Source organism: Empidonax traillii, unplaced genomic scaffold (assembly GCF_003031625.1).
Source record: "Empidonax traillii isolate 1590-97213 ecotype Southwest subspecies unplaced genomic scaffold, ASM303162v1 scaffold62:size2133460, whole genome shotgun sequence".
Taxonomy (NCBI): Eukaryota; Metazoa; Chordata; class Aves; order Passeriformes; family Tyrannidae; genus Empidonax; species Empidonax traillii.
In genome coordinates, this window is record NW_020955255.1 from 651,595 (window position 1) to 676,596 (window position 25,002).

The window sequence follows — 25,002 nt, forward strand, 5'->3', positions numbered from 1 at the left end:
CTCATACAAAGAGCTCTATCAGTTGACCTGATTCATAAGGCATCCCAAGGAACTGCAAGTGCAATATTGATATGGGCCAAGTTAGCAGGTTATATCCTATGAATATCATCAAGTGCTGATTCTACTGACACAAGAATAAAGAAAATACTATCAAAACCAGAGGGATTAAAATCAGACTTAATCCCAGTTCATCAAAGTCTTTGGGGCAGCCTTGATGCTCATGTCTGAAAGTTTTATAAGGAGCCATAAGCATGTGGGAGACTGATGTTCTGAGCAGAAATAGCTCATAGGTTAGAAAGCTTTTTCTAGTCTATTATCCTCAAAAAGATGTTTCTTATTCTTGTATGGTAACTATTAAATTTGCAACTGCAATACCATGCATTCACAGTAGGTATTTAGTCTTTTCTCATTTGTTAAGATAAAATGCTGATTGTGGTTTTAAGCAACAGTTCTAGTGGGTATTCAGCCTCTTATTGGGAATCATATAAATGCATCATTAACTTAAAAAAATGGACTTCTAAATCCATTTTATGCTTGTGAAGTTACTAATAGACAAAACAGGAGAGTTGCCTTCTAGACTGTTTTAACAAAATTACCACTATACTGAATGAAAAAAATTCCCACCAAACTGTTCAAATCAAACTCCTACAGATGGATTAAGAAAAATGTTGTTTTGCTGCTTCTTAAAAAAAAAAAAACTTACCAGATTTTGCAAGCACAAGATGCTTTTTTTCTTTTACTGTGTTGCTTACCAAAACCTTCAAGCCATTGTAACTGACCCACATAAACAATGAGCTGTGAGAGGAATTTTGTACTTTTTCTGGTATTTCTACTTTTTTGCTTAGTTTGTTATTTTGTAGACTGACATATTAGTGAACTACTGAAATACCTTCTGTCCCTGTTCCAAATTGCAACTACTCAACATACACAAATGTAATGTGGTGTGCTCCATAGCACCGTGTGCAGCCTCAACTTCGTGCTTACTACCAATACAGTTGGTTTTGAAGTCCAAATTTTGAATAACCCTTTTCTTATATATTTTGTTCTGATAAGCAAAGGAAACAATATTTTTGGACTGCAAAATTTTGCATTAGAACAAATTTCCTCGTTTTGATTTATTTTCGTAAATTTCTGAGGAGAACTGTGGAGAAATTATGAAAAATAGTACACTTGTTCAAAATGCACTACAGTGCAGAAAAGGGACTGAGTTAGGATGGGGAACTGGCAATGTAAGCGTAGTTCAACACTGTTTAGCAGGCATCAGTAAAGAGAAAGTATTCCATGTACCAGAGCACTGAATCTTAGCCTGATAATGTCTATTTTACTTTCCTGTAGACGCAAAAAAGAGAAATGCAAAAATATCCAAGCAAACTCCATATACCACCTTTCTAAAAAAACCCAGAATTGTAAGTTATTTGTGAGCCAAAACATGTTCTATGAAAAATTTGGTAGTAGCTGACTATTGCATCGTGACTGAAGGACAGAATTTTGTTTTGCAATTCTGAGAATCAGTCACAACTTTCAGATATTTTGCCTTTACTTTTAGTACAACTGTCATCTTGCTTGGAAACTGCAGCAGCAAATCCCAAAAGGCTTGCTGCTCCCCTAGATTAGTTCAACATACAGCAAGGATAACTTCTCCCAAGTTGTTTACAATTTTATTATTTAACCCACTTATACCTAATATTTAATTCTGCAGTTTGAGAAGCATTTGATAGAGAAAAAGGGAAAATGTTTGCAGAGCTCTGACCTCATAAGTGAAAAGATTTTAGTTTTCCTTTGAACAAATATAGAACTCAAATGGCACAGGCGCCAGGGGTTCCAGAGCCTGGAAGGAGTGTTGAGTTTCTTCATACAGCCTGCACACACAACTAGCTGACTTCAACCTCAAAGTACTGAAAGTATTGACTGTCTAATGAAAGAGTAGTGGGGAGGAAGAGAGGCTGCGATACCCCAGCTGGGAATGCACATGGGGGTGACCTGGTATCTCCCTGGTAGTGCAGCGTCTGCCTTCCACCAAAAGAATAGGCTTTTAGTCACCAGACTTGTAAGAAATTGTTACATAAAACTGCAACTAATATAGATTAGAAAGATTCCTATTGAAATAGAGAGGAACCTTCCTGCTGAGTCATTTGGAATAGGATTTTTGTCCACAAGTAGGTTTACTGAATGAGTTTGAGTGCAGCAGTTCCACACTCTGAAATGAGTACCAATTTCCGATATTCAAAAGTGGCTTCATGATGACTTCTAAAGCCCTGCTAACTTAGAGCACAAATCCTGCTCTTTCAGCTGATAGACATCGGTACCCATTTGCTCACTGGTGACAGGCAGAACAGTCAGTACCAGCTCGCAGCATGATCAGCATAAGTGGACCCAGCTTTATTCAGTCAAACCGCTTTTTAATCCTGATTCGGTACAGAAGTGGGATAGAGAATGTGGGAAGCATGATTATGACTTTATTTGCTGGCCATTTAGGGTGGATGTGTCAGCAGTTAGTCTGTTGGTGCATGTGACAGCTGTAGTTATATATTTTAGATTAAGGAAGTTACAGTATATTTGTATTTTTCTGAAGTAATGCTACTATTCACTTTAAAGGAATTCTGTAAGATGGATATCAAAAATAACATTAATGAGCTACTAAAGCTAAAATTACAGGAACTTATGAAATTGGTTAAACATAAAAACCATTAAACTGTTTATTGAAGCTTCACAGATATACTGCAGCTAATGAGCATTTCTGCTATTTAAATAAGCCCAAATTGAACACACATTACATGGATGCATAATTAGTCATGGCAGTCAAACACACAGACTCACTTTTAAAGCTTTATTTGAGGAATCTTTTCCATTTGATTTGTTTTGTTAATTAAAATATTTTTTCTGTATTCACTTATATTTTAATATTGTTTTTGCAAATGCTGTAATTTGCTTCTGCGTTTCCATTTGTGTTTGTTTGCTCTGTGAATATAACAAATTTGGAATATATATTCAGCACTATCCTTTTGTTTAGTGTTATTTGTGTTAGCATCACTTGATAGCACTAGAGTAATTAAATTGTATGTTGTCTTTCATCCAGAAGGATCTTTTCAAATGATATATAATGTCTCACCAGGCGATGGAGGAGAGGAATGCACAAAGAGTAGACTGTAGTTTGAATTTTCGAGAGACAAGCTATGTTAGTTTCAAACTTTGAAGACTGTGAGGGTGTAGGGTTTTAAAAGATGCTCTTTACCCCATCCCAAATCATGCACCAACAAAAACATTAGGTATCGAGTTTGTTGTTGTTCAGTGTGAATTACCAATGCAGAGAACCTCCAGCTCAGGTTTGGCTCTTAGGCTCTTTCTCACACCTCACAGCAGCAAAGAAAGGACTTTTCTCTGTGAAGACCACAGTTCTTCCCTTCTTTCTGCAGGTGGTATAGGAGGTGGTCCCTTCGGCCTCACAGTTACACTAGGTACCAGATCCAAATTGTGAGGATATTAGGAACTCTTATATAAAATTCTTTTAAACCATGCCCTTATTTTTAAATAACCTAATCTTGGAGATTATAAAAATGACAGAAAGAAATATCTATTGGATAGCATGTCAACTTTGCCAGCAGGGAAATATGATTTCCCAGTATTTTAAATACTGATCAGGCAGACAAATCCCCAGACCCTGGGAAAACATTTCAGGTGAAGATATGTTGGGCATACTTTTCACTCAAAAAGATTTTGGTATAATTATGTCCAGACAGATATTTTAGCACAAAGCAATTCAAAGAAAGATTTGAGAAATGTAATAGATCCAGGATAAGATAGGTAATACCCTATTTTTCCACAAGATGAAATAGGTAGTCAGAACTTCCAGTTTTACATCATTTCTTCTGAAAAACTACCTCTTCAACAGCATGTTGTCCTCTAACACCTTTACCGTGGTTCAGTCCTTTCTCAGAGAAACAGAAGTCATCTATTAAGTCCCCATTACCAAATTCTCCAGTTCCAAGTTTTCCTCTGTGTTTTTTTCCAAACATGTCTTTACAAGCCTGTACGTATTTATCTTGTGAGAACTGTCTAGACCACATGCTGAGACGATACCACTGCATGCAATATGTTATCCTATATATGACAAATATAAGATGATGAAAAACTGTATTAAAGCACTGACAGTCTGAGACACAAAGAGAAAGTTAATGTATTGATTTATAATTATTACTGAAGCATTTTAATAAAACTTTTATCAGTCATTATCTACTCTTTCCTTTCTATTAAAAAAAAAAAAAAAAAAAAAAGGAAGCCGAAGCCTAAACAAATAAAAAACCTTGTTTTCCACACTGAAAAATATCTCAATCTTAAGGTAGTGTTTAATTTGAACTTTCAATAATTTTAACATTTTTACAGGAAACAATTTCTTAAGTTTTTGGTGGGAGAGACTGTGCGAGCAATAGGTCTTGCAGATTGATTAAGTACTTGTGGTAGGAAACCTACTACAGTCTTTTAGCTTGAAACTGTCTTCTGTGACTCTGGCTTCTGATCAAGTCGCAAAAAATTACTTTGAATTCAAGTCCTTCAGGTATATGTTTGTAAGAGTCAAAGGTGAGGAGGAGAACGTAGGAGGGACAAGTAGGTGACAATGTTTATGCCTTTCTTCCTGTTTAATTATTTTGCCCCAGATTATACATAGCCTTCACTTTGGAATATACTTCTAATATTTAATTTGAAGGCTAAGGAAGATACAGAGCCTTGGAAGGAAATCTCAGCACTATGATGTGCAAGAAAGATGTGTTTGTGGCTTGCTGTGTACTGAGGTGTGCACTGGAACAATACTGTGACTCTGCCATTTGTATTGGAGAAATATTTGTGTCTTATGCTGGCAGGGTTCTCTTTTACATATATGACATTTCAACTGCATCAGTTTAATTGGCCTTGGCAATATGCATCTGCCAGTGGTATATCCCTGAGGGACATTGCAATTTTAAGCTACATTGTATTGCAGAATCTTCAGTGCTGTAGACAAACCTATGTAACGCCCTCTATTTTGCTATATGCCATCAACATTTGCTAAAAATAGTTATTGAAAACAAGATTCTCTTAATTAAGCTACTTTGAAGTGCTTTCTGATTATAATAATTTTAAAATATTGACATAGAGCAAGTAATGTATTTTTTCTGAGTGTTTATGTGTATTTATTGACATTTATAGAATGCCATGCAGCATAAAATATTTTTTTATTTTCACATCTACATTGTTTTACAGGATGATAATATTTCATGTGCAGAATGCCTATGTATGCTGTTCACTAACAGCATGAAAAATATTAAGATCTCTTAATGCATGCTCTATAAAAAAAATCACAAATTGCAGTGAAAAAGATACAAAATATATTGTCTTCTTGTAAACATTTAATTTTGATTGTGTTTTATGGTTTTATTCTTAATATGCAAAACAAGTTTTGAAGTGAGCCTTTCTTCCAGGATGTTCTGAGTTTAAATATTAACTCAGGATGGTTTTGACTTTATTGAAATGTGTGCTTTTTCAGAATTACATTTTCTAATTGTTACCAGTGTATATTTGACAGATTTTAGCAACAGTTTTTTCTTTCTTCAATTAACATATTTGTCGTTCACTTTAATTACAGTCAGAGAGGCCATGGCACCTATCAAGTTTAACAGATGGGGTCTTCCTGAAGTAGATCCAGAAACCATGCAAACAAGTGAACCCTGGGTTTTTGCAGGAGGTGACATTGGTGGTCTTGCTAACACTACAGTGGAATCAGTAAATGATGGAAAACAAGCTTCCTGGTACATACACAGATACATACAGGTGATTTTTTTCAGAAGTATTTTTCTCTTTCCTGTTTCTATCTGCTTTTAGATACTTTTAAAAATAATTTCATTGTGGTTTTGATTAAATATACAAGTTTTGAGAAACTAATATCTAGATTATCTGGTGATCAGAACATTGCAGATTCACTCAACTTGGATCACATGCTTGAGTTTGGGTAGATGAACCCAGCTTTCTTACATTATCCTAACACTAAAATCCAAGCAAAATTTTCTTGGCCCCAGCTCTGAATTCCACTCAGGGGTAGCAAGCCTTCATACACAATAGACTCTGCAAGTAGAAGTCGTAGTTGGGTAACTGTAGAAAAGTAGTGAGCCCATAAGTATTAAGAAGCAAGATCTTCCAGTACTGCATAAAGTAAAAACTAAATACTGCAAATGTTATTACCTGGGAAAGACCTTTTTAGTTTACTAGCAATTTACAAAACACTCAGATTATCTGCACTGGGACCAAAGTTTGCTCTGATGAGATGGATAAAATGGATACAAAAGCTTGACAAAAACTAAACGCTGAATATACAGAGGAAAATAATGCAAAGGAAAATTGATCTGAGAAATATGAGTTTAAGAAGTACAGACTTGAAAAACCTGGTAATTGCACATTTCCTTTTGGTTCTCCTTGCATGTTGCTGACTGAGCACTTCTGCCCTAATTTTTCTAGTAAAAGTCTAGAGGAGCTGCAGAAGAACCTTCTGAGACAAAAACACAGCCTGTATGTGGAGAACCAGTTGACAAAATGTGTGTTCATAGTGCAGGGAACTTTTTAGAAACATGGTACGTGATTCATTCTCCCACATAAAGAGATTTGAACAACTGAAGTTGGGACTGTAACAGCTCGATGTCTTTCTCCCCCATCCATCTGCTCAAAGCCTCTCTGATTGCATGTTTGTGCAATTTCATGCTGTTGGGGTCTGATTTCACTTCCTAAAAATACTTCAACTGAAAGCTTGTTGTTAGTATCTGTGCATATTTTTTCTCACTTGTTCTAAAGCACTGTTTGTGTCCTGCCTTCTTAGACTCTATGAAAATGCTGAGTGTGAAACATCTTTAATCCCTGACCTGCTTATTTAGTTTCTCTGTGCACAGTGAATTTGGGTAACCATGACAGGGGGAGAGAGGGTGTCTCTTCCTTTTTGTCTCCTTATTCAACCTCTAGAAATACAGGCATCTCTTAAAATCCTCTGTTATCATTTTGCTTCCTCCTCAAAGCTTGGGTTTCTTCCTCCCCTCTGGAATGTATTTATTACTTTGGAAAAAATCTGAATAGTCATGGCTTGAGAATTAGAATTTTAAATCAAGCAGACTTGTGATGTTAGAGCATTTCCGTTACCCTTTGCAGGTTTCAAGGCAGCTCATTCAACCTTACCGTCTCACCAGGAAGCTAATGGGAAAGCCTTACAGCAATCTTCACAGGAAAGTTTCCAAATGTCAAGTGTCACCTTTCCAGCTGTTAGATGAATGGGTTGCCCAAGGGCATTTATTTGGATGTTCACCCCTTGTAAAATCTGGTTGCTGTGGTGCAGAATGCTGTAATTTGGCAATTTAGTTCACCAGTGTTTGGACCTGGTAGAAATTTTAGTGACCGGAGGGGATTTTGTTTTTTGTAAAGAAGTTGTTTAGAGAAGGATAAGAGAAGGATTGTATTACCCTGATGTTTGTAGGGGTAGGTATGTGCCACATGTGTGTTACTTTGTGTACACATATGTGCACACATTCAGTTCTCAGCTCTGTATTCTGGAAACTTCTGAAAGCAAATGAAAAAATACCCTTACACACTACCTTATTTTCTCTCTAGTGTGAGATTCTAAGGTAGGGAACCATCCTGTGATCTTAGTGGCTGAATCGAGTACACATTAAATTTTAAATAAATGCATTGATACCATCTCTATCTCAGTTACAGGAACAGGTAGCCATTTCTGAAATCACCAACTATCTCAGCACCAGGATCTATAAATAATGCAGTCAGTCTTCATCAAAATAAAATTATTCCATAGGATTTCTCAATCAATCCAAGACCATGTCAAAGACTGAAACTCAGAACCACCATCCTGACTACTTGCAGAAAGCACTGTTTGAACAGCACGCTGCTTGTATCCCAACCTACTCCAGGCAAAAGGCTAAGTGAACAGATGGGCCTGATATGTGCCCTGAAACTCCAGTCATTGCAAGCTCTGGCACATGGTCAAGTGAAGCGTGAGATCCAGACTCAAGGACTCTCCAGCAGAAATGCCTTATGTTCAAAACTGGGAGTTATTTACAGAAGCTTCTTGGCTGCTCTTATGCTGGAAACTTTCCATCATTAGTTGCCTAAATATCTCCTGCCTCTTAACAGATTCCTCCCACTATATGAGGCATAGGTTCATTTCAGAAATTGTTGCCTGCAGCTGTGTCAGGTTAGTTTCTATAAACATGACCGGTCAAAGCCTAACTAAGGATAGTTGTAGTGGAACCTTTTAGAAAATGTAGCCAGTCTTCCTAGAACCCCTCCTTGAAGTCATCAGAGATTGAAACAAAATCAGCCCAATTCATTTAACTGTCTACTACCCACAACATTTTTGCATGGTTCCTCCTTCTTTTGTTGTTCCATGAATTATTCTTAGTGATTTACTTAGTTTGGGGATTGTAATGGCCTTCGCCTTTGTCCAACAGTGACTTTATGATCTTGTGCAGAAGCAATATAGGCTACTGTTCTCTTCTATGCCTCAGTTACCATTCATTTCTTTTTGATCAGTGAATGGAATTTAATAGTATAATAGTTGTATTCAGGGTAATTCACGATTATTGCAGGACTAATTTCTAATTTTCTGTGCCTGCCTTGAGAACAAGGACAGCTTCCAGTATTTTCTTCCTGGATGACTGTGCCAGCCTTAATGTTTCACTCCTGCTGTATTCGTACACTTACCTGTGGAGTGTTTTTCCCTATATGGCAGTCAAGCTGCCATCTTCTAACTAAAATCCCTCTTTAAAAGTGACTTTTCTGTTCTGGTTCACAATAAGTTTTCTTTAATTTAAACCTATTTTTTTCTTTACTGTAATCCCTCCAGTGTGGACAGTTTTTTTATACTTTTCCTAGACTGAAATGTGTGATGCGCTTAAAGAATAGAGATACCAATTGATATAATTTGCACTTCACTAAGACTCTATTCAATATTAATTTTGAGCACATCACTGTGTTATTTTGAAACATTACTGTATATTTGCTATTTTCACTTTACCTATGTTGTCAGAAAATACATGGGCTTTGTATCTGAGGAGTGTACTTGTTGATTCCTTATGAAGGTTGACCATTCTCAGATATTCCTTGAGCATGCATGAATGTACATTATTTCATAATCAATACCAGGTTTAGGTGGTTCCCAGGAAGCTTGTGTTTGAAGCTGTTAGTTATGTTGTCTGTTTCTTTTCAGAACACAGGAGAAAAATGAACATCCCTTTGTTTAGCTAGAACAACATATGAAACACTAGCATGCAGACAAGTAACAAAGTACTATTTGCAAAAAAAGACAAGTGCAGGAAACCTGTATTTTAGTTGCTTGCCTCTGAGTGAGCAATATGTCTGTTACAGAAACAGAAAGCCGGGAAGGAGCTTAGAAAATCTTTGTCAAACTGGACAGAGCCCAGAGCAACCTGATCTAGTTGACCCTGCTTGGAGCAAGGGTGTTGGACTAGATGGTCCTCAGGCATCCCTTCCCGCCACAGCCGTTCAGAGATTGTATGAAATAACACAGAGATATTTACCACAAAGTAAATAATAGGTAATGGGAGAGAGGCTAGAAGAAAGGGAGAAAAGATGTTTTAAGATCAGACTTAAAAACAGAGAAAGCAGGAGTGATATGAAAGTATTCAGGAAAACTCTTCCAGGCCAGTAGGATTTCAGGAGAGGGCTCTCTGTGAAAAATAACAGTAATACAACTACTTGCTTTCACAGTCTATCTTTGTTGAAGTCCAGGAAATGGAGTTAGACCATAGCATTCTGGTTAAGAATTTTCTCCATCTAAAGGAAATAATTGTCAAAAATTGTATCAGGTCTAAAGCTGAGTTCCTGTCTCTCAACCCTGCACTGCAGACCATGTGTATTTGCCTCTAGGCGAATCCTGGGTAGGGTAAGGTGGGCTACCGTTTGCAACATGCTGTGGATTTCTCACCACGCTGTTCCAGTATCCAAGAAATTGCTATGATTGGAACAAGTACCTGCAATATTGTTAGCTCAGCTGGCTGTCATCAAATTAGAGGAAGAATGGGCCACACTTTTTGTCCTCTACTTCTAAAAATCAAGGGAAGAGTTATTATAAATAAACCCTTACCCGCAGGCTTTCTTTTCCTATTTGTTTGTGCAATGCCAGAGAAATCCTTCATTATAAAGATGATTTTACTTTCAGGAAGCCATATAACATTTTAGCTTGCTGAAAGTTTTGCTTTGTTGAAAACAATGCATCAAGGCTTAGTAAATTTATTTCTTTTATAAGCATTGTGCTGAAAGGAAAAAGCAGCAAAAAATAAATAGAGCAAAAATGAAGTGATAGGAAGGGGGGAGATAAGTCTGAAAAGATGTATTGCCACTGGCTACTGAACTTTCAGCTTCATCCTGGCCCTGTGCATTTTTAAATACTTGGTTTATTCCACTGGAACCTCTTGTAATCCTCCCCCTGCCATCTCCACCTGGGTCACTTCATCATTAACAAGCCATTAGGCACATTTTGTGGGACCTGAGTCCATCTGGGTGGAATTGTTTGTGGTTTTGCTCTTTCGAAGGGAAGTAAAGCAGGAAAAATGGACCTCTCCATAAAGTTTGGGAAGTGGCTTATTACTAGTTTGAATGGTGGAATACAGGAGGCAAGGCCTATTTTTGCATAGGTGTTGGTGAGAATAACTTTTAGAGATTTAATTGTTCTGCTTAGGAAAAAAACAATACAATGGAACTTAAGCTGCATATTCAGCACTGTCTCCCTATTTGTCTGTAGCGATCAATATTTACAGTTGTACAAGCTATGAATAGTTTATAAGCAATCCACAGGCTGAAATGAATTCACAGAGAGCATTTGAACAATTATGGATAGCAAATGAATTCACACTGGAAAATTAGGTCTATTGCTCACATGTGCGCAAAGAGTGGAGCTGACCAAACACTTTTCCTTCAGTCTTTTTTTGCTGTCATTCTTAGAGATTCAAAATTAAAGAATTTTTGTAGGAGTTTAGTTTATCAGTGTTGATTTCAGCAGACACTGTGTAGGAGACAAGAAGTGTGCTAGTATTTAAAAAATGCTTTAATTTCAGCTGGGTGATTCAGGAAGTTCTGTTTTGACATTGCAAACAGCGTTTTGCAGTTGGGATATTAGTTAGGAAAAACAAAGAAAAAAAAGTTAAAAATGTGAAATCAAACCAAAGTAATAAAAAAGTACTTTTTGATTTTTTTTTCCCTCTGGCTTTTATTTGCCATGTAACAGAAGCTTTTGAGATGTAGAATGTCAGGCTGTTTGGTTTTCTAAGAACTCAGATTCTCCTGGTGCACAAAAACAGCCCTGTGGAGTGTTACATGGAGGAAGCAGTGAGCACTTAGGAGAGAAGAAATGGGGCATGTTTGGCTTTTTATGAAGTGTAACTGCGTTGACTGCTAGCTGAGAGAGATCATGACACTGAACCGAGATTTTTCCCAAGTACTGGGGATCTTTAAAATTAGCATTTCTCAAAATGTCCACCATTAGGGACACATTCAGATTCACATCATTCAGGCTGGGACAATTCCAGAATATCAGAAATATCCAGAATATCCAGACAATATCAGAAAATTTGGCCCCCAAATGTACTCTCTCCGTCTGAGGAATTAGAGATCCGAGATCAGAATACTGAGATGGGAATGCAGGCAATCCCAAAACCAAACAGGCACGTGAACTCTCACATTTTGGGCCTATCTAGGAGAGAAAAGGCACTAAACAAAACAAAAAAACCCCAACCCCTCAGTTTTTCAATGCTTATTAATTTTCACAGGTAAAAATGGGTTAAGTAAGTTCCTTAAAAAAATATACAATCCCCCCAGAGGCAGCAATTTGTAAGTGGCTGAGGTTTTACTCTGTTACAGAAGAATCTTTCCCACACCTCGAGTAGTCCTCCTGAAGAAATTTTCCTTTTAAGGATAGAAGAAACTGCTGTGATCTTAACTGTGACTTATTAGGAATGCAAATGGTGTAGGGCTTCTCTGTGTTGGAAATTCCTGCTTTATTTTTTTGTGATTTTGTTGAGTCAAACATCTGAGTGAGCAAAGATTTAAATTCTACCCACCACATTGTGATTAGGATGCTGTTCAGTATCCATACATGGAAAAAGACTTTCTCTCTACAATTTTTATAGTATTAGATGCAGTGTATACATTGAAAGCTTTTCACTGACTCTTCAGGGAAAAGACTGTCTTTAAAATGAAAACAAAAGTGACTGCAGCAACCCAGACACAATGTGTAGGATGTTCTTTGATCCCAAATCAGAGTCTAACTTTTGTCAGTCTTGAAGAATTCATACTAATGCAATTAAGAATAAACCCAGTGATAGTTTTGCATCTATTGATAGGTATACCAATGTGTAGGCTAAAGAAAATCTTTAAAATTCGGGGAAAAAAGTGCAGAGATTCAAAATACATTGAGTCAGGGCTGAGTGATACTCCACATGATGCCTTCCCTCATTTTTCACAATTCCCTACACTTCAGATTGGCACCTGGGAGGAAAACTAGAATGAATGTGTTGGCATACCCTGGGGTTTTTTTTCAATCTCACTGCTGCTGGCTGCTATAGGGAACAGAGCTGGCTGTTCAGAAGGGCTGAACAAACGTTTGAACTGAACCAGGTTATCAGTACAGGATATAAAATAACTGTTTATTTAGATGTAAAATAACTATATTATTATTGTCATTACTACTACTACTACTACTACTACTACTACTACTACTACTATTATTATTCAGGTATTTCCAGCATAGCATATTCATTCAGCATGAATACTATTTGAACAGAAGATGTTACATATGCAAGTGTTTACATGTTTTACTGATTTGCAGGTCTGAACACATAATAAAATACTTAAAGTGTGGGTTATTATATATTAATTATTCTCTTATCAGTGTTAATAGTAAATTANGTGTGTGTGTTTTGTTTTTTTTTTACAGTCCCTATATGGTGTTGCAGTTTCTACGGTTCCAGAACTACCACTCTTCTATACTCCTATAGATTTAGTAGATATCAGTGTAGAAATGGCTGGACTGAAGTTTCCAAATCCTTTTGGCCTCGCCAGTGCAACTCCTGCTACTAGTTCTTCAATGATTCGAAGAGCATTTGAAGCTGGATGGGGCTTTGCTGTCACTAAAACATTCTCCTTGGATAAGGTAAGAAAATATTTTAAGGTATATTTCATGTGTAACCATTTCTTTGTGTGTTTGAAAAATTTGAGTCTTTTGGGAATGACACTATTGAATCCAGCTAGCATAAAGACAGCAGGGACGGATATGATACATTGTGTAGTTTGACTAGTTTGGGACGTTTCACCAGTCCAGTGACACAATTTCTGGTTTTATTTGTTGTTACATCCTTCCCTTTTATTCCCCCACCTTTTAGTATTAGCCAACTATTAAGCATAAGAATCCTTTTTTAAAAATATTACAGTGAAAATGTTTTCTGTAAAGGATCAGAATGCAAAGGGAATGAGTAACAGCTTTGTCACACAACTCATGAAAGGCGGATTCTGTGCCAGGGGCTGCCAAAATAAGCCATTGAAATTGAGTTTCAGTAGGATGATGTGGCTGCAAGGTGGAGCTGGGTGGGTAGTGGAAAAGAAAGATGGAGGCGACAAAAAGGAGCTTATGGACACAAAGTAGTTGTGCTGAAGGTTTATAGCACAGTCCCACTGGTCTTCAGTAATGTAATGGAAGATGAAGGAATTAGAATTAAGTCTTAAAGACCATAGCTCAGTGTGGCACCTTAAATAAAATATTTTCTGCAGATTTAAGCATCTAATTGCTTGTTTGACCTGAGAATTGCATTCAGGATAGGTTTCTTGTTGCTTTATTCAAAATGGCAAAATGAACATGAGCAAGAAGTTTAGGCAGTGAAAGAAAGTAACAGCTCTGATAAACAGATTGCAGAGGAAAGAAACAGGTTTTGGACTGGGATGTAGACATAGTTTGAGAGACATAGATGTAGACATAGTTCTCTTGTAAAGAAAGGAAGGAGAGCAAAGGTAAATCCTTAGACATAGGCCTGAGTAACAGTGTGAATAATTGCAATGTATTGTCATCCAGTGACAGTAGTGTGAAGAAAGCTCTTGAGATTGATTTAGAAACAAGGGTCTTTTATTATTGGTTCAGAGATGGAATGTACAAGTGTAGTGATGGATGGAGATCTTAGCAGAAGAGAAAAGGTAGATTGGCTCCTCTCCCTGCTGTACATGGGTAAGTACCACAGGTGAAGTAACTATAGCAAGTGGCCATCTAGTATGAGGAAGGTCTAAGGACAAAGTGCTGTGTTGCTGCAGAATACTCTAAAATATGTCAGGCTGGCTTCTGCTCTAACTTACACCTGAAGTAGCCCTAAGGAAGTAGATGTCCCTCCAGCTTGCAGTTGAGATTCCAATCTACTTCATGGGGCTTCTCATTAAAATACTTCTTAGGACATAAATGTCATTCACGTATGTTTCCGACTGACTTACGTGTGTAACATACTGTCAGCTGTAATTATTCAGTGTCTGGGCTGCCCGTAGCAACCCATAGCAAGTAGGGAGATTTATTTATTTATCAGTATTATTGCTGGTATGCGTGCAGTCCTGCCAGACTGCATGTTGATTACTGTGCATCTCAAAAGCTAAACAGACACAGGCTGAGTTCCAGCTTGGGTGGGAGTTCAGGAGGAAAGATGTGCTTGTTGTAGGAAGTGATACTGGTGCTCTACTAAGCAGCAGACTCTGAGTCATTTCTCAGATGGGAACTGCAAAGTGTTCCACTGTATGCCATGCTCTGGAGGTGGGACTCAGATGGAGATATTTCAAGGTTTTTTTTTAGTATTTGTTGCAATAAGATGCAAAATAGTGCTGATATTACTTGTTTTTTAAGTTAATAAGTTCAGAAAAGTTGTATGAATTCTAATTCAGATTGTTATTTCTAGCTAAGCTTCCTTCTGGCGTTCAGTAGGAGGCAGTACTCGTTCTCTGTGCCTAAACTCTTGACTCATATGTTGCTGTGTGTAGTAGGACTGTGTCCCATCCAAGCACTCCTTAGTTTTTCTACTATTGTATTCTTCCTAGTAGTGTACTTCCCATAGGTGTTAAGCCTTACTGTTGTTGACATGATTTGAGATGCTTGGCTGAGAGGTGCTGCAGAAAGAAAATTGCTTTTATTTATCATAGTTATATGGCAATTAACGCTACAAAAATAACTATTTCAAATGAGAAGAAAAGTTCAATGAAGTACAACACTTAAGTGAACAGAGTATTACAGAAAGACTGCTCTTGTTGACTTAACTCTAGAGCAAGTTGTTGGTAGAGAGTGTGAAGTATTACAGGTTGGCATTATGTGCTAAGTTTTTTTTTTTAACTTAGCTTCTGATTATGTAGACATAGATCTTGTGCAGTGTTCAGCAGGGAACAGGATGGTCTCTTGGGCTGTGGTATCAATGAAAGTAGAGATTTCAGAGTGAGCTGTCCTGTGCAGCTGGTCACAGCAAACTGCATAGTAGGACCAGGAGCAAAGATTTCCTGGTCTAAGCCTGCAGAATCAGTGGGAGGAGGAAGAGCTACTCCCTACACAGTATAGTGCCCCAGAGTGGAAGGGCTTCTGGGAGGAAGAGAGCTTACTAGACACAGTTTTTGGCAGTTGAATCTCCTCCGCTTCAGCCTTGATTGTATGATACAAGCAGGATTCTGTGATCATCCCTGTTGTATCCTTATTTTATCTGTCCTGGTAAGACTTAACTTGTAGGCTTCCTTCTTATTTGCAATAGTTAAATGCCAGGTGTTAAACTGCCTGTGTGGCAATGGGGAGCTTAGCAGCAGGAGAAATTCTCCATTTTCCAGAATTGATGGTTGAATTCACCACTGTGTTCAGACACTGATAGCAGAAGCGAGTTACTTCCCTATTTAACATGGGTATCCTTTGGCACTTCAGGAAAAGTGACTGATGCAGGCTAAATTTGAGTGACATACAGATTGTGAAAAGCATGTACAGCCCAACCACAAATTTCCATACATTAACTACAGTGGAATGGAGTAAGGTCAGAGAGAAAAACATAATAAGTCTTGGAAGAAGGGGATATTATAGCATAATGCAAATAATAGTAATAGGGTACTGTACCTCTATGTGTCTGTAGGTATCTGATGGAGATAGTGACTTGTAGAATTTTATTTACTAAATTGAATATCTTTGCTCAGCTGCTTTAGTATCAAGTAGATTTGATTTCTTCCAGAAATGCTGAATAACAGAATAAATGAGAATAACTGCTTTTAAAATGGACTATCACTAGGAAAGACAAATGGTAGCAGAATAAAAGTGTCCCTTCACACATCTTCTTCTATATTCATGTCTTCTCTTTTTGACTGCAGATCAATAGCTCTTTGCTCTGTTGGTTCAAATAGTATTTCTATCTTATTCAGATAACTCTGTCCAGCATATTATTTGTAAATTCTGTTTGCAAGCTTCTGAAGGGAAATGGGGGAGCTGCATATCATGGGGAAATGGGAGAGATGCATATCATAGAGTCCACAAAAATTGAATAGCAATTATTACCTCTTTTAGAGAAAATGGCATACAGAACGAGAGATCCTGCTTTAATTAAACAAATAAATGTGAGTGGGAGGTTCTTAGTAGAACTGTTATACTAAACTGGTTTATTTACTTAGAATTTATATAGTGAGTATTGTTTAGTACACAAAATTTGCATTAAAACCTGTAATCAGAAAGTTTGTATAAACATAGTATCAAAACAAATCAGAGGTTATATGAAGTGTGCACATCCCTGTACCATATTCAATACCACAGTGAGGAGTTTATAGGGTTCTATCAGCTGAATTCAGGCTTTGTTGTTCTCTCATTGCATGGTAGGGGCGATTTAGAGGAAGGAAAAAGCAACTGGGTTAGCAGAAATGTTTGCTTTGATTTTTAGATGCTTCCTTCACTTCTAAAATTTAATTCTGATTAATCAGATACATCTGTCTTTATTTTGTTGTGACATGCATTGATTTGTGATGCTGTCGCTTTCAATAATGCGGAAACAGTTGCCTTTATTATGAGAACCAGCAGAAATCAACATGCAGACTAACTTCATTTTTAATCTTTAATTTTTTTTCATTATATATGGAGCAAGTTGCTTGGCTGATTTTAAAAACAAAGCTACAATTAAAACTAGATTAAATTTGAACTAAACCATGGTGGAGAAAACTTTCCAGCCATGATATATGTTTGTGCAGCTCACAGATGTAGGTTTTCCAATATATTTTCAGAACCACTTCTAAATAAAAACCATTGCTGGTATGAGAATTAATTAATTTGTCCAGTATATATCACATTTCTGTGTGCTGTTATTACATATTTAGACTCCAGCTAGCTCTCTCTCTGTACATTTGTACTGTGTGCAACCTCACTTCATAATTGAAGGTGGTAAAAAAATCATAGTACAATGACGCATTGTTTTCCATAACATTAGTATTTCACATAAGTGAATCTGTATTACAAAATGTATATTTTTGTATGATATTACAGCATAGTAATTTAGATTAAACTAGTTATAATTTATGGTGCCAAGCCAAAAAGCTATTTAAGATGCATTAAAATGCAGAACCATGACATTTGAAATTCTGATGTTCTTAATATGACAAAGGTTATTCTATGGAGTTTTGCTATAATATGAAATATTAATATTTCACAATACAGTTTTGATGAAGTACAATTTGCCTAGCTTGCATACGATAAAGAAATTAAATGCTTACCAAGGGAGTTCAGTGAGAATTAGAGCCCCGCCTGAACATCTGCTTGAAATGTTATTATCCTGTCCTACTGACAGCATCGCTCCCTCATTGTTTTTCAAGATTGACAGCTGAATATTGTACTGATTTCTGCAGCAAATATATCTAGGTGAACTTTGTTTGGTTTTTAGGAATTTAGAACATGCTTTTGATTTCCATCCTATAATTTTTTTTTTTATATTCTTGACATTTGTAGATGCCAGATTGAGGTCTAGTATGCTGTAGCAAAGATAGACCATTGACTTGCAACGAAATGCCAGTTGATATCTCAGTAAACAGAAATATTACTATTCTTTATTGTGTGGTCTGTATGAAAGCTGTATGGGCTTTCTTTGGGGAGAAAAATGATCAGATTGTTAATGTCAAATATAAAAAGGACTGTTTGCCTTTCTACTAAATAGCATCAGACAACTTTTATTAACTACATTTTTGAACAGAAAAGTGAGCATTTTACAGGATTCCTTAGCACACAAAACTCTTAAGTTATTTTTTTGTTTTACAAATGTTAAAATTATTATTATTGGGTTTAATATTTTTAGGTGTTCATTATGTGCCTCATTTTCCCCCATACTTCTGAAAGAATTTCAGTAAGAAAAACCAGCTTTATTGTTTCACAGTTTTTACATTTTTTAGATCAGTGCATAAAATCAGCGAAATGTAACAGGGGAGATGAAAGACTGTGCTAGGGAAATGCATAGAATGTAATTATTTTTTAAAATGCTGTAGTTATGCTACTGTATTTTACTTGAGTATTTTTATACAGAAAATCTGTTATTTGGCTACAAAAAAGGAACAAATAATTCTATGACTCTGATTAAGTAGCAGGAAAACAGATTTTCGTCCTCTTTTCCCAAGGAAAAGTATGTTTCTGACATATTCAACTTAAGGACCAGATCTCATCTCTACTTAGTTTTACGCTATCCCTGACCAAGTAAAAAGAATGGATCCTTCTTTAAAAGCAAATAACTTCAGTAGCTTCAAAATTACAGTCTGAGGAACTGAAAAGGACTGTGTTTAACCATTCTTTTTCTTCAGTCCATACACCTGGTGTTGTAGGGGTTTGGCACATCTTCATCCTGGAGGAATTCCATTCTAGAAAGATGCAGCACAGCTTGAACACAGGGAGATGCCGAAGATCCCTGGACTGAGAGCTTTAACCAAGTCATTGTTGATAAGCCAAATCCCTTCCTGCCACAGCTGAAGTCTGCACCAAATAGATGTATGCCTTACATTGTTGCAGGCAGGCCTCTTGACACCAGTGAATTTTCAAGTGAGGCACTTTGGACCATTTAAAAATCTGTTTTTACCATCAGTAAGGCTAGTTATTTTGGGCAATGAATACTTTGAATGCTCCACATAACCAACTTCATTTTTAAAGTAAGAGTTTAACAACAATCTGTAAAAAGGTTTCTCTTTCTTTGTGATTGTATTCACTACTTTAGAAATTAAAAACTTCTTACAGTTTTGTGATAAAAATTAAACCTTGGGCGAATGTTTAGTCCCACCCTTCCTGTAGCATTAAATGTCACAGAAATGCTACACTTCTTCTGCAGCAAGAATCTCTGTTTTGCACAGGGGCTCTCATGGAGAAGTCTGTTATCTCAAGGCATGAACCACGGTGTGACAATTCATCAGTGGAAGACAAAGAAAAGAGGGATCTCTTGTGCAGGGGTGTTGAACATTGAGTTAGTAAACTTCATCTGTGCTAAAGGGACAGATTTTTACAAACAGATGATCAGCAATTTTCTTTCCATGTTATCTCTTTTGCTGCCATTCACACTTGTGGAGCAGAGTGAGATTGGCTGTAACTTTTATGCCTTTATGCCTTGAGCTTGTGGCAGAAGTTCCATAGGGTCTTTAAGCTGGCAATGACTTATCTTCCTCAAAGCTGCACATGAAGCTGGCCATCAAAGGTAAAAGGAGATATATGTGCCAAACTGGTTCTTGGTAGGCGACAGGATTCTCAAATATATAGCTGTGTAAGGATTCTTTTTTTTTTCATCTGGGGATTTTTTATACAGTATTTAGAGATTGTTTCTTTTTCCTGTGTTTTTCTACTGGAGTCAGTAGTTTAAAACAGTGTAGCAAGAGTACATATACATATATGAAGTGTCAAATTGATCATAAACCTCGAACTGGAATATTTTAGGCAGTTTATTTATAAAACACTTGCAAAACAGTCTTTAAGGTATTTTTTAATCTGAAAACTGTTGCATATTTTAATGAAACTCATAGTGCACTTAGATTGGCATAATTGAGAAGCAGTTTCACTGTAATTTGGAAGAGTGTAAAGATTGCAACACTGAGAATTTTGCTATGTACACCTTTCTATAAAAAATACCTGCCAAAAGTAGGAGTGTTCATTCCTGCTCAGCATAATATGTGCTGTTCTGGTAGTGACCAGTACTTAAGAGAGGATTTAATTTCTATTCATAGTGCAACTATAAACCAATCAGTCAAACAAAATGGATGCAAATTTTACTCTGATTAAAACTCAAAACAGTATCTTTTTTTATATTAAAGAAACTGCTTTGCCGCTTACTAACTTTGCTTTATTTGCCTCATTCTTCTGAAAATACCTGCAAATATTTATCAAGGGAGAGACAAGGAGAGCACACATGCATGATTTTCCAAAACTGTTGAGGATCTGCACCTTCTGTTGGCTCTATCTGAAGTACTCAACATTTTTGAATATCACATTCTGAATAAATAGGATTTTAAAAAGCAAATATGTAACATACTTGTGTAAAATATCATTCAGCTGTAGTTTTCTGTAGTTGTTTTCTACGTCCTTGGAAGTTTGTTGGTAGTTTTGGCAATGCCTCACATAATCTTGTGTCCAAAAGGAATTCAGCTAAGAAGGCAGTTTGAATGTAAGCTAGGAATTGTCAAGTATAATTCTGAAATATCGAATTTTCACACTTGTTCCATTTTCAATTCAGATTTGTTGCAAACCTTTTAGTATTTTTCCAGCCAACTGCATATAACTTTCTTAAGTGGCACTTATGTATTTTGTAAGTTATTAGAAAAAGTTGTAGTATATTTTTCCTAATAGTTATATTTAAAACACACCTATCTAAGATAATCACAACAAAAGGCTGTATTTAACATTTTTGAGTTTTCTTAGCATAAATGACATAAACTTCCCTATTTTTTGGAATTGTCATGATTCACTTTTATAGGTAACGACAGGTGTTCAATGAAATCTTTATTTAACCGTTATAGAATTCAGAAGTTTCCCTTCTGTTCAGTCATTGACTTTTCACCTCTCCGCATTTGGTTAAGTGCATGTGTCAAGAGTTTGGATTTTTCCCCTCATTTCCACATTTTGATTAGAAGAAAACCCAGAAGGTAATCCAGGCTTTAGTAGGACTGCAGAGATACTGAAGCGGAATAAAGAAAGAGTGGTCTTTTGTGCTTCAGCTGTTCTAATTTACAGTTCAGCATCTTTGCTGAGGTCTGCGTTCAGTACTTTGGTCAAATGTTGGCTTCTCTAGAAGTCTAGGTGACCCTTTGGGACCCCACCTCTGCCCACTAACATTAGAGGGCTGCAGGTGTATTGGAGAAGACCTGGTTCCAGCAGCAAACCAGACCATGCCTCCTACTCTGGGTACCAGCTTGCTGTTTCTTGCTTCATCTGTGCACATTAAATGGCAGCCCTGCTTTTCTCCTCTGCATCAAGACAAGCTGAAGAGAGTTGAAGCATCTCATATAGCAGCTGTTGCCCCAAGATTCCTGGTTGGACGATGGCATTTTGCAGCATGTTTGCAGAAATGTGGTCCCAAACTGACTCTGCACGGACACTCTTAGACTGATGTCAAGCATGTATGTGGTGGTGTATAGCTTGTGTTGAGAAGTTTGCAGGCATTAGCTGAAATGGTGTAACTACCTCTGAACTGGCATATGTTTCCACACATGAGTTTACGGGGTTTTTACTTAATCACTTTTAAAGGAATTTTTGGTTATACGAGTGTAGCTTCTATGTAAAGACAATACACTCCTCTTAAGTGCTCGAGTCGTCTCAGGTCTTGAGTTCCCACTTGGTAAATGAAACTGGCAAGGCTGTGTTTAACATGTGATGTGCCCACACAAGAAGTTAAGAAAGCACAGAGCTGATTTTTGAATCTCATGGTGATACAATTGCACTTACTCCTGATTGACGTTGTTGCAAAAGCAGAATGAAGTCCCATATGTTTAAAAAACCTGACAGGTTCTTACATTGAAATACCTAATAGTAATCCAAATATGTATGTGAGTGTATTCTAAATAACATTTCTTATCATTATTTGAGATATATACTTAATTAAATTTTTTACTATAATAGAGATTGTGTTTTATGGGATCCTATCTTTCAGTCAGGAATTGTGGGATTTTTGTGAATAAATATTCTAGAGTTAATTCCAGAAGGAGACAAGTATATCCACCCTATGAACTTTTGCATTATTACTCTTAAGAATATACTGAAATCTCTCATCATTACTAATTGCAAAATACATTTTTTTTCTACAGAAAAGGAAATAGAAACACACATTTTCAATATTGCCTTAATATCCATATTATAATAGTCTTTAATTGTAACTTCTTACATGATGTATTATAAGGGCATACAACTTTCGATTTGTGTGGAGAATGTGATACTACTTCAGAAATTAATTATTTCTACTGAATTACTCTAATGCTATTGAATTATTATTGAGTATTGATTTTTATACTTTGAAGTAATCTATTTTGGCTTTCCTGGTGCATTTTGGACTGTGAGGCAGTTAATTACAATGATAGCTATAGGTTTTGAAAGCAGCTCATCAGCACCTTTTCACTGTTATTTAAACCTACAATATGTTAGTAAGTTTAAAACATATTTTTATTCTTACCTTCTGCTTGTCTGACTTCTCTGATAATTTAATGCAACATAAGACTTTAAAAAAAATAGAGTTCCTAAACTATTTTACAAGTGAAAAAGATGTCAACTAATGTGAGAGATGGATGTTTCTTTGTTAGCAGGTGACCTTCTCTGAAAAAAAGAAAGTCTTGGCTAGAATACAGTTCAATAAATGAACAGGCTATATATTGATTTTTCTCCATCTTCCCTTGTTATGTAATATGATTTCCCTTCCCTTGCATGGGTTGCTGTTGTACAGGATAGGGCTGGGATCATGGTTGTGGAAGCGTATGGGAATGTGTAGACTAAGGAAGGCTGTCACAGCAGTCAATAAGATCTGAGAGGTGTTGACTAATTGCCTGCTAATTACACAGTAAATTGTCTAATTAAGCTGATGGTTAATTAGGGTACGCTCGCACAGCAGTCTTATGGAATTTTTGTCTGATGTCTGGGAAGCAGCTTGTGTAATTGGCAAACTGGTAAGGACTGGCAGAGAACATGACTGGGAAGCACGCTGCCAGTAGATGACAGAATAAGGATGCGTTTGCACAAAGGTTGTCATGTGAACATGGAGGGGTTTGTTAGCCTTCTCCAGCTACGTGGCAGCGAGCGCAACAAGGAATTTAGCTGAAAGCTACTGGAAGCTGTAAATAAATAAGGTTTAAGCGTGTAATATTAGAAAAGAAGTGACATGAGCTCTTACATTTTAGTCAGTTTGAACTTTAGATAAAACACAGAGTATTGAAATTCTCATGTAAAGAACTTCAACAAACTGTGTGATTTGACCATGTCAGTAAATATTGTAATGTTATGTTTTTAGTGGAATCACAAAATGATACTGTTTCCTGGGGTAGGTATGTTGATGTTGAAAAAGGATAGCTGTTAATAAGGATGCTCGCTAGCCATCATAACCATCATATGTTGGCATTGTGTCCATCCCTAGATGTGACAGAGTAAAAGCAGGTCATAATGATGCTCTGAATAAAATGTGTATGCACTATGCACAACTATAATATGATCAATTAAATTATCTAGATTCCAGATTCTGACCTAAAGCAAATGGAAATGGTAAGGAATATTAAACAGAGAGAACCTGAGCAGTACAGGAGTACAGACACCAAATTCATTAAAGCATCAATTTGCTGTGGTTTAAATTTTTCATTTAGTAAAATGATATGATACATGGACTTTCTTGAAGGTAATTGCAAATATAACTTTCCCACAGAATCAAAATAGCACAGGATTAGGTTTTGGTATGATGTCGTGATTTAATTTTGAGTTACATAACTGCGAAATCCAAGAAAAAAAATAGCTCTTTCTATATCATGAGCTAAACCAAAGAAGGTGTCTGTGTATGTGTATTTATTTGTAACGAATGCCTTGATGTCACTTGAGCAAAGTGAAACCTAATATCCACTTGGATTCTTGTAAATTACATTTGATTCAGAGGTCTTCGTCTTTTTACTTCCCAGCATTTGCAGAATGTGGTTCAGGCACAGTGTCTTCCTGGAAAAAAAAAAAGGAAAATGAAGTGAATTCCAGATCTGGATTGCTGCTGAAAACTGTTGATTTTCTTTTTTTTTTAATTTTAAATTTAAACCACAAATATGTTTCTTCTCCCATAGAAATAGAATTTTTTAAAAAATAATCAAAATTTGAGAGGTTAAATTATACTTTCTTTGAATCAGTAAAGCCACTTTTATCCTCTGATCTTGCTGCTTCTGCCTTCCTGCACCTGCACAGTTAATATTGCCTTTAAGTAGCACCCTCTATATTATGAACTTTTGTTTATGATTTTTTCTTCAAAAATATATGAGCAAAATCGTGGTGCACTAAGCATTCTCAATGTGCCAGTCATCAGACACAGGACTCCAAACACTCACAAGCTGTTCTAGAAGGCCTGAAACCTTCTCTGAGGGGTATTATAATAATACTTCTAATGTTGCTCCTCTGTGTATATTTGCATGGAAGAAAATGCTACAATTCCCCTTCATCAGATCCTGTGAATTGTTGCATAAAATTAAAAAGGTTTAATATATTGATTCAAGTCAAAACAATACAGGGAGACCCTATGTACCTAATTTTCTTTCAAATAAATTCTCTTTTAAATTTACATTTGATATTTACACATATTTTTTTCCCACATCCATTTGCATTTATGCAAAAGCAATCCTCTTCAATTATTTTTTTTTCCTCCTATTTTTAAGGACTATTCCCTAAAAGGATTGGAGAAAGTATTCTTTTTGTCTCTGACAGCACATTCAGGAACAAAGCTCACTTCAACAGGCAACTGCAGGAACTGAAAGCATACG

The 25,002-nt window shown here is 36.5% G+C and overlaps 1 protein-coding gene across 1 annotated transcript in view; it reads left to right on the forward strand.

Moving 5' to 3' along the window:
• Positions 1-25,002, forward strand: part of DPYD (dihydropyrimidine dehydrogenase) — a 314,495-nt gene that overhangs the window by 143,272 nt on the left and 146,221 nt on the right. Inside the window, exons 13-14 of the mRNA XM_027880005.1 lie at positions 5,618-5,802; positions 12,974-13,189. Coding sequence (XP_027735806.1) covers positions 5,618-5,802; positions 12,974-13,189 — 401 coding nt within the window. The remainder of the gene's footprint in view (positions 1-5,617; positions 5,803-12,973; positions 13,190-25,002) is intronic.